This window comes from Drosophila biarmipes, chromosome X (genome assembly GCF_025231255.1).
Source record: "Drosophila biarmipes strain raj3 chromosome X, RU_DBia_V1.1, whole genome shotgun sequence".
In the NCBI taxonomy this organism is placed as follows: domain Eukaryota; kingdom Metazoa; phylum Arthropoda; class Insecta; order Diptera; family Drosophilidae; genus Drosophila; species Drosophila biarmipes.
Window position 1 is genome coordinate 24760578 of NC_066611.1, and position 14682 is coordinate 24775259.

Below are 14682 nucleotides of genomic sequence, written 5' to 3' on the forward strand. Positions count from 1 at the left end.
GAATGGAGGTGGATACCATTTCGCTTTGTTATGTATAAATTACCCTTATCTATTTACCTATAGTTTTAATAGGAATTTTCTCTCTCTAATTTTCTTCCTTATGAGTCACGAACTTTTCCCTGCCACCACTGCCTTTCTGGCTTTTAAGCCAATCCATGCAAATTAGCATCCAGTACATTATCAGCTCCGCAAACCAATACAGACAGTTTTCCTTCACTTTCACCGATGGCACGCACTTGTGCTTGACCGCTTTCCCGCCCCTCCGAAATGTCCTGCGAAAACCCCCGAAGAGTGCAATGCCAAATATGCGGAAAAAGCTGGGAAAAGTCCTGGCTTGCCAACTGGCAGTCAGATCTGATAGAGTGGCACAGAAATGGGGCGGGGGAGGAGGGGCGGGTGTCTGGGCATTGTGTTTCCCATTTTCCGTTTCCCGTTAGTTCGTCTTTAGCTTTGGCTGCGTGTCAAACGGTAAATTTGTGCAGCGGTCGCTTGTCAGTTACAGTAGTCATTCGATAGACGAACTCGTCCTAAAAATTCAATTTGAGAGCTATAATAAAAATACATGTTTTTTTAGATAATCAGAAATAAAAAACCCTAGCCTTAGTTATAGAAGGCTGTATCCCAAAAAGGTCGGTGGCACCGCTATACATTCCTCAGTTCATTAAGGTTATTAACTGTTCTTATGTGTGTATCCCGATATCCCAAAAAGTTTAGTTATATTAGCAATCGTCCTCCAGTTCCTTAAGGATATTCACGGTAAATTGTACGAGACAAGCTAAAACAAGGCTGTATCCTAGAAAGCTCGGCTATAGTTCGAATCATTCTTTAGCTCTTAAGGATATTCACGGAAAATTCTGCGAGACAAGCCAAACAAGACTGTATCCCTAAAAGTGCGGCTATAGCAAGAATCATTGTTTAGTTGCCTAAGGATATTTGCAATAAATTATTCTAGACAAGTTCATTAAGGTTATTAACTGTTCTTATGAGTGCAATGGTGCATTTGTTACAGAATCACGCGGTATCCCAAAAAGTTCAGTTATATTAGCAATCGTTCTCCAGTTCCTTAAGGATATTCACGGTAAATTGTACGAGACAAACTAAAACAAGGCTGTATCCCTAAAAGTGCGGCTATAGGAAGAATCATTGTTTAGTTGCCTACGGATATTTGAAATAAATTATTCTAGACAAGCTAAAACAAGGCTGCACCCCAAAAAGTTCGGCTCCTTGGAAAAATTCTGAACAAGATCCTGGGACTTGTCTGAGGTAGGGATCTGAGTTGCTTTATGATCTGGATTTATTCTACCGAGCGGCCCCTGTGCCGTGCAATTGTGTTTTGTCGCGCATATTAATCATAAAGCGGACACGCGTCGCTTTACGCACGTCTGCCGGCTGCGGATGCGGACGCGGATGCGGATGCGGAAGACAAGAGACTCTAGCAAGTAACCCGACACCCCGCCCGCACCCCAGTCGCCACCACCGCCTTCTTGAGCACTGTCCGCGTATTAGATTTAAGCGCGTTATAAATGAGCCGGGCCAATACACAAACACACATAATTTCTGGCTGCTCTTCTACTTTGGCTTTCGGCTGCTCATAAATCAAAATTGTTCGTTTTTGGCATTTTTAAAGGCCACAGAACTAACAGCGAGGAGCCCGGGCTTTTTTCGGTACTTTCCGGGAGGAAAGCCGTGATGGTGGGGTGGGGCCGGAAAAATGGACAGCCCTTTGCTGCTTTTACTGTCCATGACGGATGATTGGATTTTATGTTGATTACGAAAATGTCTGCCACTGTATTTGTGTGTGCAAGTCGAAATTTTGGCTTTGCCTTTCCCAGATATCTTTTATTCGCCCCTGAAAAAATTAGGCAAAAGTATGGCAGGGTAGCAAGCCGGGGTGTTTGAGGCTAGTGGCACCATAAGATGTTTTTGTGCAGATAAATAAATAAAATAAGAAATTGTATTATTTTATTAATGCATTTTCCTACCACCAAAATATGGGGATTTCGGTATGACATTAATTTACCAAAGCTAAAAATTTACTGAGTGTTACAGGAACCACGCAGATCCCGGCTCTGATGTCATTTCCTTAGTTTCACCCCCACCGCTCGCTCCCCACTCGTATTACCAATTTTGGTCCGGCCTGAACTGCGCCATTATGCTCGGGGTAGCCGGGATATATCACATGGATATTCGGTTATTATTGGCCATATTTTAATGCTCTCTAGCTGCTCCGTCTGCTTCGGGCCAACCGAGATTTGTCGTAGTCCATTTTTGATTTATTTATGTGTTTATTTGCCTTGTTTTTGGCTTTGCGTCTGTGATTACTCATGGCTCCATAGCTCCCTGTTCGCCGGTTGTTTGGGATGGCTCGGGTTCGATTTGCATATTATTTTATTTGCATTTTACATAATAATTTAATTTTATTAGTTTTGCTGCATCATCGTCGACATGATGATGGTGTGCGGCTCAAGATTTGCCAATCCTAATGGCTCTAATGGCACCTTGGTGGCCCTGCTTCCACATCGATTATGTGTATGTGTGCTTCGAGGTCGTTGGCCGACATTCCATCGTGGTTTTGTTTTTTCCTTATTTTTATTTTTTACTCTATTGGGGACACTTAATGCCAGCACCGCCTACTCGCCATTTGCCGGGTGTATACTATAATTTCTGGTTGCATTTTTGGGCATTTATTTTCACGGCTTACTTGTAGCATACTTCGCAGGCCACCACATTCATTTAACTTTGCGGTGCAGGGTATTAGGAGGGGGAGGGGTGGGCGGTAAGGCGGTAAGGCGGTGGTCAGGGGTCAGCGGGTTGCTGCTGGAATTGCTCGACGATTGCCGCAGTCTTTGGAGGGTCTTCCCAGCGCGACGGGCAGCCGTAAATTAGTTGCGAATGGCAGCAGTAACACCATCAACAACAACACCACAAAACAACAATCACACCAACAACCGACGCAACCACAACAGGAACAACAACAACTGAAAAGTTCCACCGTGCAGAGGGAGAAAAGTTCAAAAAGTCGAAAGGAAAAGTTCGGGAAAAGTGTGAGGTGAAATTATTATCAAGTGCTTGCCACGAAATTTGCGGTGGCCTTAAATGGCTGCACCTGTTTGCGCTCAAGCGAGAGTGTTCTAACTCAACATATCCACATGGAAGCATAGTTCCCCGACCAATTATTCAAATTCAAAAGCGGCCTCCCGTTTAAAGTGAAGCCGAAAGCAGTTGTTCACCTAACGTACTCGCATGCACAACAATCACAACAACAGTCTGCATCAACTAAAACATTTGGAAACTACTCCAACAATAAAAATGTTTTTCGTTACTAGATATGATAATAATAATTCAACTGTACAGCATTAAATCCCCCAAGATATGTTATTGATAAATTGAATTCATGATGAGTTTATAAAATAAAATGATATCCAGTTATACCATTAACATTTACACCAACAGTAGATATTTTAAATTTATAATACTGAATATGGAATATGTGTTTAGTAAAATACACCAAATATGGATTAATATAGTAATATAGTTAGTAATATACACCAACAGTAGAAAAAATAAATATAGAACTAGATATAATTCAACACAAAATTCGCAACATTAACATCAATAGGAAAGGCATTATCTAAGTATCGCCAATAACTTGAATTAAATTAAAACACACCAACAATGAAAATATTAACTGACGATCACCAACAACAAACCACTCAAACCTTATCTCTCAAGATATGTATTAACTTAATTAGATTCATGGTGGATTTACAAAATAAAATTATATCCAGGTATACCATTAACATTTACACCAACAGTAGATATTTTAAATTTATAATACTGAATATGGAATATGTGTTTAGTAAAATACACCAAATATGGATTAATATAGTAATATAGTTAGTAATATACACCAACAGTAGAAAAAATAAATATAGAACTAGATATAATTCATCACAAAATTCGCAACATTAACATCAATAGGAAAGGCATTATCTAAGTATCGCCAATAACTTGAATTAAATTAAAACACACCAACAATGAAAATATTAACTGACGATCACCAACAACAAACCACTCAAACCTTATCTCTCAAGATATGTATTAACTTAATTAGATTCATGATGGATTTACAAAATAAAATTATATCCAGGTATACCATTAACATTTACACCAACAGCAGATATTTTAAATTTATCATACTGAATATAGAATATGTGTTTAGCAAAACACACCAAATATATTTTAATATATTTAAATGTAATCTTTTAATTGGAAAATACCCCAACAGTAGAAAAAATAAGTACAGAACTAGATATAATTCAACACAAAAATTCGCAACATTAACACCAATAAGAAAGGCATTAACTAAGTATCACCAATAACTAATAATGGCAGAATGAAAACTTCACCAACCACAGGTACAAGAGAAATAGTTCGGGACCCAAACAAAAGACATCTTGGCCATCAGTGCAACACTATGTGCCACTCCGAATCTATTTTTCCCCCACATTAAACAGTTGAGGAAACAAATGGCACCGTCTGCAGCCCAAAGAGAACACAAATACCCGTTCCACCAGTTCAGCATTCAGCATGACTTGCAGACAAACCCGAAAATCTGACTCAGAAGCCTAACGTTCGATGCAATTTGGGCGGCTTCTGGTGGCGCTTGCCACTACCAATTATTTGCGCTGTTATCGCGACCTTCTTGTGCTGACCCCAATTTGGCCAATAAGGTTTCCTTGTCGAAATGAAAAAAGAAAATAAAAACGGAAAGAAAAAGTAAACACAAAGGAAAAGGGAGCCGCAAGCCCCGAGTTTCGAGCTTGTTGATTGCCTTCGCGTCTTGGCGATGGCAGCTGATTGAAGTGCAAGGTGAGGCGGCGCAGGAGGGGTCTGACAATTTCTCTCAGTGTTTTCGAGGGGGGAAATGCAGAGGGTCCTTGGGCAGGTTTCTCTTTCACTTTTAATGGCAACTGGCATAATGAGCTGCTATGTGTGCCATGTGCCACCAGGCCATATTCGAACTTGCTGCATTTGTTTCGGCCACTTGGGACCTGGCTGAAAAGACCCCCTTCTCGCCTCCTTGACTTTCTTTTTTCCCCGCCCCTCGGCCAGCATTGACACAATAAAATATGTGTTGTCGTTGCATTTATTGACGCATTTGCTCTTTTGCATATTTTGAATGTTTCCATACTCTTTGAGGAGGTATGTCGGATGGAACCAAAGCTGATCCAGTGAATGACCGCCAAAATAAGACAAAATCAACAACAAAACAGGCACCTTCTCAGGCATACACCAATAAAAGTTTGCAATTAGAAAGTCATCAATCAAGCCAATATATACACCAAAACTAAGCAAAATAAAGGAAATCACCAATAAACAAGTACCTCTGTAAAATGTACATCAGATAGTATTAAATAAAAGTTAAACACTAAAAACAACTAGCTATATTTGTTTTAGTTCAATTCACTTCAATAAAAATATACCAATAAAAGTACACCAAGAAAGTATTATTGGTGTACTTTCATTGGAAAAAAAGGCACCTAAAAATATACCAATAAAAGTACACCAAGAAAGTATTATTGGTGTACTTTCATTGGAATAAAAATGCACCTAAAAATATACCAATAAAAGTACACCAAGAAAGTATTATTGGTGCACTTTCATTGGAATAAAAATGCACCTATAAAACACCAACCACACCAACAGTGAAGAAAACCCATTTTACACCAGTAAACGCACATTTATCAAAGTTATGCAATGAATAGAAAATACACCAATAAATCCCCAGTATAAAAGACACGAACTGTATAAGAAAAAATTAGTAAACGACACCCCAAAAACAACAATCCACAAGCCTGCAAATGTTACACCAACATATGTATTTTCCCATTAGGTTACACCAAAGAAATATACAGAGCACCAGCACTAATATATAATAATAAAATGTCTGAGAAAAGTGACTAAAAGTAGAGTATTCACTATTTCCTCGCCTCGCTTCCCGCGTTTCCCTTCCCCCCTGCCGTTCCTGCCGGGCTCCGCGACATGCGACAAAATAAAATGTAATTTCTCTTTCAGGCCCAGTTCCAGTTTGCAGTTTGCAGTTTGCAGCTCCCAACCCTGGCCAACATGCGACAATTCAATGCTGACAACAACGACGAAAGGGGCAAAAATAACAACGATGGCAACAGCAAAATATGCAAATCGTAGCTTCTAGTTGGGCGAGGTCAGGCACTCGGGGTTTGGGTTATTGGCCAAATTGGAGTCAAGTGCAATCGTATTCCCGCCCCATCGAACATAAATAATTTAAGAGCGTGAAAACATTTTTTTCCGATTGTGACTGGCCCGTCCGGAGTTTTGTTTAGATTGTACTTCGGTTGACTGGAAATAATTACGGCAAAAAAGACTGAATTTCGTTATTTTTATAATCCCGTTGAAATGCGATATTCTGATTTTTAATTGTTAAGCCCTTTTAAATGATTTTATTTCGATGTTAGACTGTGTCGTTGCCGTTGATTTTATTAGCCCGCTTAATAGTTTTCACAGCGGCCGCACTTTGTTGACTTTATTTGTGCCGCACATTTGTATTCAAATATGGGGCAGTGACATTTTAATTTCGGATAATTTGCATGCCAAAGCTGGGCCGTTTGATTTAAATCATTACTTTCCAAAGGTCTTCATTAGATTGAATATTTCTTGGGCAAACATTCGATTTGGACGGTAAATTCATTTTAAAACAACACACAAATGTTGCAGTTAATTCGGTTTAGGCCTACACATTGGTATATTCTTACGATTTGGCTTTTTAGGCATATTTTTACGATTTTGTCACTTTACACATTTTTTTAGCATTTCAAATTGTTTCGAATCTGTTTTCAAACTTCCCAGTCTTATATGAGTTTCGAGCTACTTTTCGAGGCTGCTGCCTGGCCGTGCGAGAACCAACGGATCGCATGGAGGGCACTGTGGGGAATCAGTGCCCTCCATCCAGTCCGCCGAGTCAGGCGGTCAAAGCATCAGCCTCCTGCTTCTTGATCTCCGAAAAGTTGGGGGAATAGTTGGGGGAGGTGAAGAAACTGGACCTGTTGGAGAGCTTGGTGCGCAGTCGCTTGCTGGTCACCAGCTGGGACATCTTGCGCAGCGTTATGTAGTCCTTGTTGAGCATGCGGCACAGCTCGATGAAGGTGCACAGCTGGGGCGACTTCAGCTGGGTGGCCAGGTCGTAGGCGGAATTGAGGACCTCCGTCTGCCGCTCGTACTTGTGGAGCACTGCGTGCGACTTGGCCATCAGCATGGTGCTGAGGAACTCCCAGATGCGGCTGTTGCACCCCCGGGCCTCGTCGATGGCCTTCTGCGCGTAGGACAGACTCTGGACGAAGTGGTTCTTCTGCATGTGCCGGTCGGCCAGCTCGTGGAGCAAGTAGCTCCTCTCGATCGGAAGGCGGGCGAACAGCAGGCGTTTCTCCAGGTACTCGATGAAGTTTCTAGCATGGAAGAGGAGTTGAGGCAATTTAGTGTATCTTATTCATCCGGCCTTGTGAGGAATAATAAAGGGGTATTATAATTTCGAGGGATTGAAGGATAGGTGGGAGCTTTAGTTGAATGTTCGTTCATATAGAGTGGGTCATAACTGAGAAGGTTTCCCTCTAAGATGGTTTTTTGTTTTTTGTTTCTAATCGAGTTCAAAAATGTAGAAACCTTCCAAGCAATCCCTGTTTTTAACCAAGTCAACGCAAGAACTCACTGGTCGGCCAACCGGTCGGTGCTCTGCTTTTCGGGACCCGCGTAGGAGTAGGTGGACCGGTCCCCGAAGACGAACTCCGTGTGCTCCAGGGGCTTGGCGGTGGGTATGTTGAGCAGGTGGCACATGGCGCCCTTGTCGTAGGGCGTGACCCGCGTGGGCGGCAGGCGGTATCCCTCGCACAGGCTCAGGGCCAGGTTGTTGTACACCTCGTTCATGAACTCCGCCTTCCAGGGCATCAGACGGTTCGTCTTGATGACCACATAGCTGCCCATCACGTCCTCCACGAATTTGCGAAGGCGCTGTTGGCGTAACAAGGATATACAGTTGAGAAATGTGCGTCATAAATGTGGTTAGCCGTTAGTCACCTTGAGGTCCTTCTTCTTTCTCAGCACCTGAATGGTTCGGAGGATGCTCAGCATATTGCGCCTGGTCTGGTACTGGATCCTGAACAGATTCGACTCCCGCATGCGCGCCTCCATGCGCGGACTTCGCTGAAAGTACTCGTTGTACATGGGACTCCGGGCCTGGAGCATCCGGGTGAAGGTCTTCAGCCGCTGGAATGAGTGCTCCAGGTAGGCGGTTCTGTCCGGCGAGGAGCCAAAGTTGTTGTCCAACAGGCTGTTGGGGTTGCGGCGAAGCGTTTTCAGAAAGATGAAATCGGTCCAGTTGCGGCCCAGGTAGTTCTGGTAGTAGATCTTCGTCTTGCGGCGCCTGCGCTCCATTTCCAGCGGGGAGAGCATCTCCTCCTTGCGATCCATGCTGCTCTGGACGTCGCACTCGTTGCGCTCCTTCAGGATTTTCCACAGCGGTCGCTTGTCCGCCTTTCGCACCTCCTCCTGCTGATGGTCGTAGAAGCCGGGCAACTGGGACGAGTGCTCCATGAAGAAGTTCGCCAGGCTGAAGCCGGTGCAATCCCTGAGGTTCTCATCGACCACCAGGAGGCGGTTTTCGAAGGCCTTCAAGGCGGTGCCCGCGTGCCGGCGAACATTGTCGTGCAGCAGGCTCTTGTTGTCCTCGAACCGATTCAGATCGTACAGGGCATCGGCCAGTTCCATGGACACGTTGGCATTCCACACCTCTCCCGCCGCCGTGGCGCGCAGACTGTCCTCCAGGGCGCCCTGGGTGAGGGCCACCGATCTCTGGAACTTGCTGCGCAGACACAGGGCCTTGTGGTCCAGCCCCTCGTGCTCCTCGATGCACTTGTCGAAGTATGAGTGGGCAAAGCTGTTCTTCCGCATCCTCGCAAAGTACTGGCCCCAACTGCGGTGGATCCACCGCTGCTGCTCCTCCGGCCAGTCGACGTTCTCCCACGGTCTCGGGTTCGCCGCCAAAACGCTCGTCGGTCCCGATAGACTCGAGTCCTTCATCCTGCGCCCAAGTCTCCTCGTCGTACAGGTAAAAAAATAAAAAAAACACAGGGAAAGCCCTAAAAATACAAGTGCTACAAAAAAGGAAACGTTCTAATTTGCCTCTCCTAAAACAGAAATTAATGTGAGGTAAAAGTCATGGATAGATGCTAATATCCTAAAAAACATTATTAGTTATCTTTTATAAAAAAAACCATTCAAGAAAAGTCTATGTAAGGAAAGTAAGTACGCAAGGCGCTTTGTTAATCAACAGTTCAAGTTTACACGCTTTTCGAGAGGCATAATAAACATTTAAAATGTGTAGTATAATATGGGTAAACCTCCGTCAACGACCAATAACCATAACGAAATACAAAATCCGAATACAAAGTGTGTACAAATATCAGTGCTCAGGATCGCCGGCGGGGGATCACTTCTGCTGAAAGGGATCCTTCTCGATGTTCTTGTCCAGCCGCTGATCGCCGTCGGCCTCCACCTGCGACAACTGGCCAAATCCCTCCTCGTCCACGAAGCAGATCTCATGGCCATCGGGATCGCCGAGAATCACCACGGAGACGGTGGCCTTGCCCGGCGTATCCAGGGTGATCAGGGGCGTCAGAATGGCGCCGCCGGCTGCTGTCACAGCCTCTTGGAGCGGCGACTGCCGGGCTGCCGGAATGGCAAAGGCAATTCGCCCATAGGCCTTGGCCCTGTTCAGGGGCTCTGCGATCTGGGTGATCTGCAGGGAGGCCTGCTCTCCGCCGTAGCTCAAGCGCAGGCTGCCCTCACTCTCCTCGAGCACCTGCATCTGCAGCAGCTCGTGCCAGTATGCTCGCGACTTCTGGAGACTGCTCACATTCAGCTCCACCGACTGGACGGGGTCGGAGCCAGCGGACGGCTGATCGATCACATAGAACTTGTAGCCATCTGGCGAGGTCAGCAGGCTGCCCGCCTTTCCAGCCACCTGCTGCACAGGATACGCGTGCTTGGCGGCCCGCGAAAGGATGTCCTTGGAATGTATGGTCACGCCGCCAAAGTCGTTGCCTGTGGGGATCACAAAAACTTATTAGTTTGCAAATACAGTTTTCTACTTTCCCTTTTTCCTCGTTTATTATGCTCACTATATTTATTAAGAAAACACCCAACACCCACTGTTAAAGCGTTTCGCATCACTTAATCCTGCGGTTAACAGCAATCTGTAAGGGTTTTAAAATAGCTTCTCTGCTCTGATAGATTCCCGCCTCAAAGATAACTATGTGTCCACTCATAAGGCAAAAGATTATTAACCTATTATCTGCAGGCAATTGTGCCTAGTCACACATCAAACAGCTATTAATAGCAGACCACTTAATTATTAAATTGTCGAAGACAGAACAACCCGTTCGTACGTGCAGATAAGCCCACCGAAATTACAAGTGGTAGCTAAATGCGCTTCTGAGTTATCAACTAATCATTGAGATTTACCGAAGGTGAAAACTATCACGTGAGTCTGGGGATGTTTTGGAGTTAAGGAAAGTAGTCTACTCTGAGTTATCACAATGTAAAGAACATACCTAAAGACGGATTTAACATCTTTTAAATATGAAGAGGGGCAGGTCCCCTAACTTAACTTTCTAGACACATCTTTAAGGCCTTAATTCTAGACAGCTATTCTGAAACTCCTGCTATGCAATGAAGATCACATTTGAGTTGCTCGGTATCCCTTTGAGCGCTTGTGAGTTCGGGAAGGTGCTCCTTGTCGTCCCAGGTGCTAGGGACACCGAGCCCTAGTCCTCTTACCCATTTCGTAGCTGCTCACGCCGTAGTTGTAGGTCAGCTCGATGACGAAGTGCGAACTTTCGGGTCCGTAGCCCACCATCGTCTTGCTCCAGCGGTTGTCGTAGGGCCTGCCGGGGTCAAGGGTTACCGGTTAGTCCTGTCCCAGGAGCTTAGCCCGCCCGCATGTCTGCTCCCCGCACTCACCCGTTGCAAGCGGCGTCGCACCCCTCCTTGAATTCCTCATGCCGCAGCACCTGTTGCCGTGGGGGAAGGGGGAAAGACAGAAGAAAAGAAGGCCATTTTAACAGCGTCGTTATATGATGTTAGTCGGCACCTGGGCTTCTCAATTAGCGGACGCGCGACGTCGACAAGACGTCCAGATAAACGCCGCCAGACGTGCAATTGCCGATAAGAAAGTCTGCCGAGTCGGGAAGATAGCTGCCCGGGAAGATGCTATCCCGCCGCCCCACCCCCGCTCACCGTCATTCCCAGTATCTGGCGGAAGAAAAAGGCGTTCTTGGCGCGGTCGCCGATCTTGAAAACGTAGTGCAGGGCACGTCCCGGAATGGCCGACATCTTTGGGCTGGTCGCTGGGGATTCACGCAGGCAACGAGTTTGCGGGCAAATTGTTTGGCGAGCGAGTCTCGAGCTTGTTTATGTACGTCCAGGGCGGTGTGACCGTACTCAGAGCGCCGGGAGCTTTCGGCCTATCGATAGTCGGCAGTCGCTATCGGCACCAGACACATCTCTAAGTAATCGAGTCCCTAAATTGAAAATATCGAATGGGACTATTCTCGTCTCCTGGTATCGATATGCTTACAATCGAGTGAAATGGTATTTTATGGTACTGACTAGTATAATAAAATACCAAGTGTTTCGGCGGGACTTCAGAACGGTCACGCTAAGTAACGACTATTTTTTAAATTTCGATAGCAGGTGAAACAACATTAAATAAACTGTGTTAAACAGTAATGACAATGGCATTTAGGAGCTACGCAGGCGTCCCCTGTCCAGCAGACTGCCCTGGAGCACCCAGAGGACAACCCCGTGGCGGTGGCCCATGACGGCGTCCAGCCCAAGGCCAGAGGCCTCTACCCTCGACTTGGCCGAGCTGCACCAGGAAGAGGTGAGCCCGAAGGTCGGTTGGAAGGCGTGCGTGTGCCGCGTCCAGTCCACCGATGGATGGATACGTCGACGTTAAGGTCCACAGCACCTCGCCGCGCGCTGCACTGAGAGCATACTGCCAGAACCAGCTTTAAATGCCTATAAAAACATGTGGATTCTTGACTTAATCTTCCATTACACCACAAAATTAGCTTACGAAAAGAGAACTGAATGTGCACCCCAAGATAGAAGAGTATTTCAGAAAACAGGATATATAAAAATGATTTAATACATTGTAATAGCAGTGTTACAAACGTGTAAAATAAAATATTCAACAATTGTCGTCTGGCATAGCACACCGTGGAATATTCGGCCGTGATCGGGGCTATGGTTTCTTGGGAATGCCTTGAACAAACACATGTAAGTGGATGGGCTTGCCAACCTAACTTTAGGTCATCATAAGGCTTTCGAAGGGCTCGGCTTGAAGTCATGGAAGTGCTCTTCTGGCAGCTCCATTGGCGGAACGTCGTGTGGTTCTGCGTCCTGCTCTAATTTGTGCTCCCACTCGGGATCTTGTGGATCCTCCAGCTCCACTTTGTGCTGCCATTCCTCCAGCAGACCGTGCTCCGCATCCAGCTCCGCATCCAGCTCCTCGTCCTGGCACTCTCGATCTTGTTGTCTCTCCTTTGGCTGCTCGGTGGCCTCGTTGGCGTGGTCCTCGCTTGGGTGACCCCTCTTCCTCAGCTTTTCTTTCTTGCGAAGCAGCTCCTGGTGCTCTTGCCGCTCCAGACTGCCCTGATCCTGGTCCTGCTCCTCCCTTCGCTTCCGGTGAGCCTTTCGCCCGCTGTGCCTCCTTAGATGCAACTCCAGAGTCTGCCGCGAAACGCAGGGCTCCTGGCAATGGGCACAGGCGAAGGGCCACTCCTCGGCGGCCTCTGCTGCTCCGCCGCCAGTGGACCCGGCGTGCAGCCGCTCGTGCCGCACCTGCGAGGCGTGCGTGCCGAACTTCTTCTCGCAGTGGCCGCACTGGAACCTCCGCTGGCCCTCGTGGACGACCCGGACATGCCGGCTGATGGCGCTCTTGTGGCGAAACAGCTGCGGACACTGCTCGCACTTGAAGCGCTCCCAGGTGGGATTGTGGGTGCGCAGGTGGGTCAGCAGCTCCGTCCGCGTCACCTTGGCCACGCCGCAGTGCTCGCACACGTGCTCCTTGCGCTGGGCATGCCGCTTCAGGTGCTCGCCCAAGGCGTTCTTCGTGCTATACTGCCGGTTGCACAGCTCGCAGATGAGGTCGCGTAGCTCCTGCTGCAGTTGCTCCAGCTGCGGGTGGGCGTTGCGCATGTGGGAGCGCAGCTGCTCGTAGCGGGTGAAGCACTTGTCGCAGCTGCGGCACAGGAAGGGCTTCGAGTAGCCCTGGTGGACGCTGCGGATGTGGGCCTCCAGGTAGGGCAGCTTGTACACCTGCTTGCCGCACTGATCGCAGGCCAGGCCGGCGCGTCTCTTGTTGCCAGCGGGCTGGATGAGCTGCTCCTGGCTGTCCGAGTACTCCACTTGGTACTGCTGCTCCTCTAGCGCTTCCTCCTCCTCCTGATCCTCCTGCTTCTCTGCCAGCTCCTCGGGCACGCCATCCGCCAGCCTTACCTGCTCTGCCCCCAGTTCCGGATGGTTCTGTCCGACAGTGCCCCCTGTGGCTTCCTCCAGCGGCTCCTCCTTCACCTGCGGAAGCCCTAAGAAAGTATTAATCCTGGCTTAGTCACCCGAAAAGGGGCATATATATGCACCCGGTCCATCGCCTGCCATTCGCCCAGCTTCTGGCTGGACTCCCTGGCCACCTGGCAGAGCTCCTCGAAGTAGACGACCGCATTGTGGCACAGGGTGCAGATCTCCGTGGGCAGGCCGTGCGGCTGCTGCAGGAGGTCGATGTCCAGGAACTTCTGCAGGATCGCGATGAGTCGGGGATCGGGGCGCTGGCTCTCCCGGTCCCGCAGGTGGCGCAGGCAGATCCTGCACAGGCGGGCCAGGTCGGTGAATGCGGTGAACATCGCTGCGAATCGTGGGCACCAGAATGCAACGCCCTACGTGGAAAAACAGCCCTTTTATTTCCCTTTTTCCTTTGCCAATTTCTTGCACCCACTGCCGGTGTGACCAGAGCGCAGCGACACCTGTGGCACCGCCTGGGATCGGATCCGTCGCAGTTCGGTCACTCTGGCCGCTATCGGCATCGGCATCGTTATCGATTTATTAGTTGGATTTAAATTAAGAGAACTAAAATGGTGGTTAACATGGCATAATTAAAAAAATCATAGGCCTGGGGGCTTGTTTTTATCGCAATTGTATGAATCGCAGCACTCTCGGGATTTGTTATTTTGTTTTCAACTATTTGGTTACAATAAAAGAACACACATAAACAAGAACAAACATACAATTACCCCAAAACCTGAGAATAAATACAAAAATAATACAGAATAATAATTAGAATTTTCTTCTAAGAGCTCTATACAATCAGAATGGCGCCCTAAATTTAAACTTTAATGTCGACCATGTGGGGAGTATGGTGAGTATGGTCAAATGGGCGCGGGGAGGGTGTCTCGGCTATCGCAGCTAACATTTTGGTGAGACCGTACTTTCGGACTATCGATAACAGCGGTATTTCAGGTGAAAATCACGATTTTCAGTTCAGTCTTTTATCGGCCACGATAACAGCGATACACGCGGTGAGCAATCATATTT

The 14682-nt window shown here is 47.0% G+C and overlaps 3 protein-coding genes across 4 annotated transcripts; all 3 read right to left on the bottom strand.

The window, feature by feature from the left end:
* Positions 1–6534: 6534 nt before the first annotated feature.
* LOC108027590 (uncharacterized) lies at positions 6535–9191 on the bottom strand. Its single transcript, XM_017099108.3, has 3 exons — positions 8110–9191; positions 7745–8043; positions 6535–7484 (listed from the first exon to the last, which is right to left on the bottom strand). The coding sequence occupies exons 1-3, from the start codon at positions 9109–9111 to the stop codon at positions 7001–7003; spliced, it is 1785 nt and encodes a 594-aa protein (XP_016954597.1). The 5' UTR covers positions 9112–9191; the 3' UTR covers positions 6535–7000.
* Positions 9192–9324: 133 nt separating this feature from the next.
* LOC108027591 (glyoxalase domain-containing protein 4) lies at positions 9325–11542 on the bottom strand. Its single transcript, XM_017099109.3, has 4 exons — positions 11329–11542; positions 11053–11102; positions 10870–10976; positions 9325–10134 (listed from the first exon to the last, which is right to left on the bottom strand). The coding sequence occupies exons 1-4, from the start codon at positions 11422–11424 to the stop codon at positions 9521–9523; spliced, it is 867 nt and encodes a 288-aa protein (XP_016954598.1). The 5' UTR covers positions 11425–11542; the 3' UTR covers positions 9325–9520.
* A 674-nt stretch (positions 11543–12216) lies between these two features.
* Positions 12217–14116, bottom strand: LOC108027616 (zinc finger protein 501). 2 transcript variants are annotated; one of them, XM_017099136.3, is made up of 2 exons: positions 13734–14116; positions 12217–13668 (listed from the first exon to the last, which is right to left on the bottom strand). In XM_017099136.3, the coding sequence occupies exons 1-2, from the start codon at positions 13992–13994 to the stop codon at positions 12409–12411; spliced, it is 1521 nt and encodes a 506-aa protein (XP_016954625.1). In that variant the 5' UTR covers positions 13995–14116; the 3' UTR covers positions 12217–12408. The 2 variants fall into 2 exon arrangements, with proteins under 2 accessions (XP_016954625.1, XP_043949462.1); XM_044093527.2 differs by having other exon boundaries at positions 12217–13679; positions 13734–13880.
* Between the last annotated feature and the right edge of the window lie 566 nt (positions 14117–14682).

Bases quoted from the DNA above. Each gene is read 5' to 3' on its own strand.
- LOC108027616 (XM_017099136.3), bottom strand. From the start codon at position 13,994: ATGTTCACCGCATTCACCGACCTGGCCCGCCTGTGCAGGATCTGCCTG. The intron at 13,669-13,733 runs GTGCATATATAT...GGGCTTCCGCAG, and splicing joins AATGGCAGGCGATGGACCGG to GTGAAGGAGGAGCCGCTGGA.
- LOC108027591 (XM_017099109.3), bottom strand. From the start codon at position 11,424: ATGTCGGCCATTCCGGGACGTGCCCTGCACTACGTTTTCAAGATCGGC. The intron at 11,103-11,328 runs GTGAGCGGGGGT...CCACGGCAACAG, and splicing joins GCCAGATACTGGGAATGACG to GTGCTGCGGCATGAGGAATT. The intron at 10,977-11,052 runs GTGAGTGCGGGG...TGACCCCGGCAG, and splicing joins TGCGACGCCGCTTGCAACGG to GCCCTACGACAACCGCTGGA.
- LOC108027590 (XM_017099108.3), bottom strand. From the start codon at position 9,111: ATGAAGGACTCGAGTCTATCGGGACCGACGAGCGTTTTGGCGGCGAAC. The intron at 8,044-8,109 runs GTGACTAACGGC...TTACGCCAACAG, and splicing joins GAAAGAAGAAGGACCTCAAG to CGCCTTCGCAAATTCGTGGA. The intron at 7,485-7,744 runs GTGAGTTCTTGC...CTTCCATGCTAG, and splicing joins ACCGACCGGTTGGCCGACCA to AAACTTCATCGAGTACCTGG.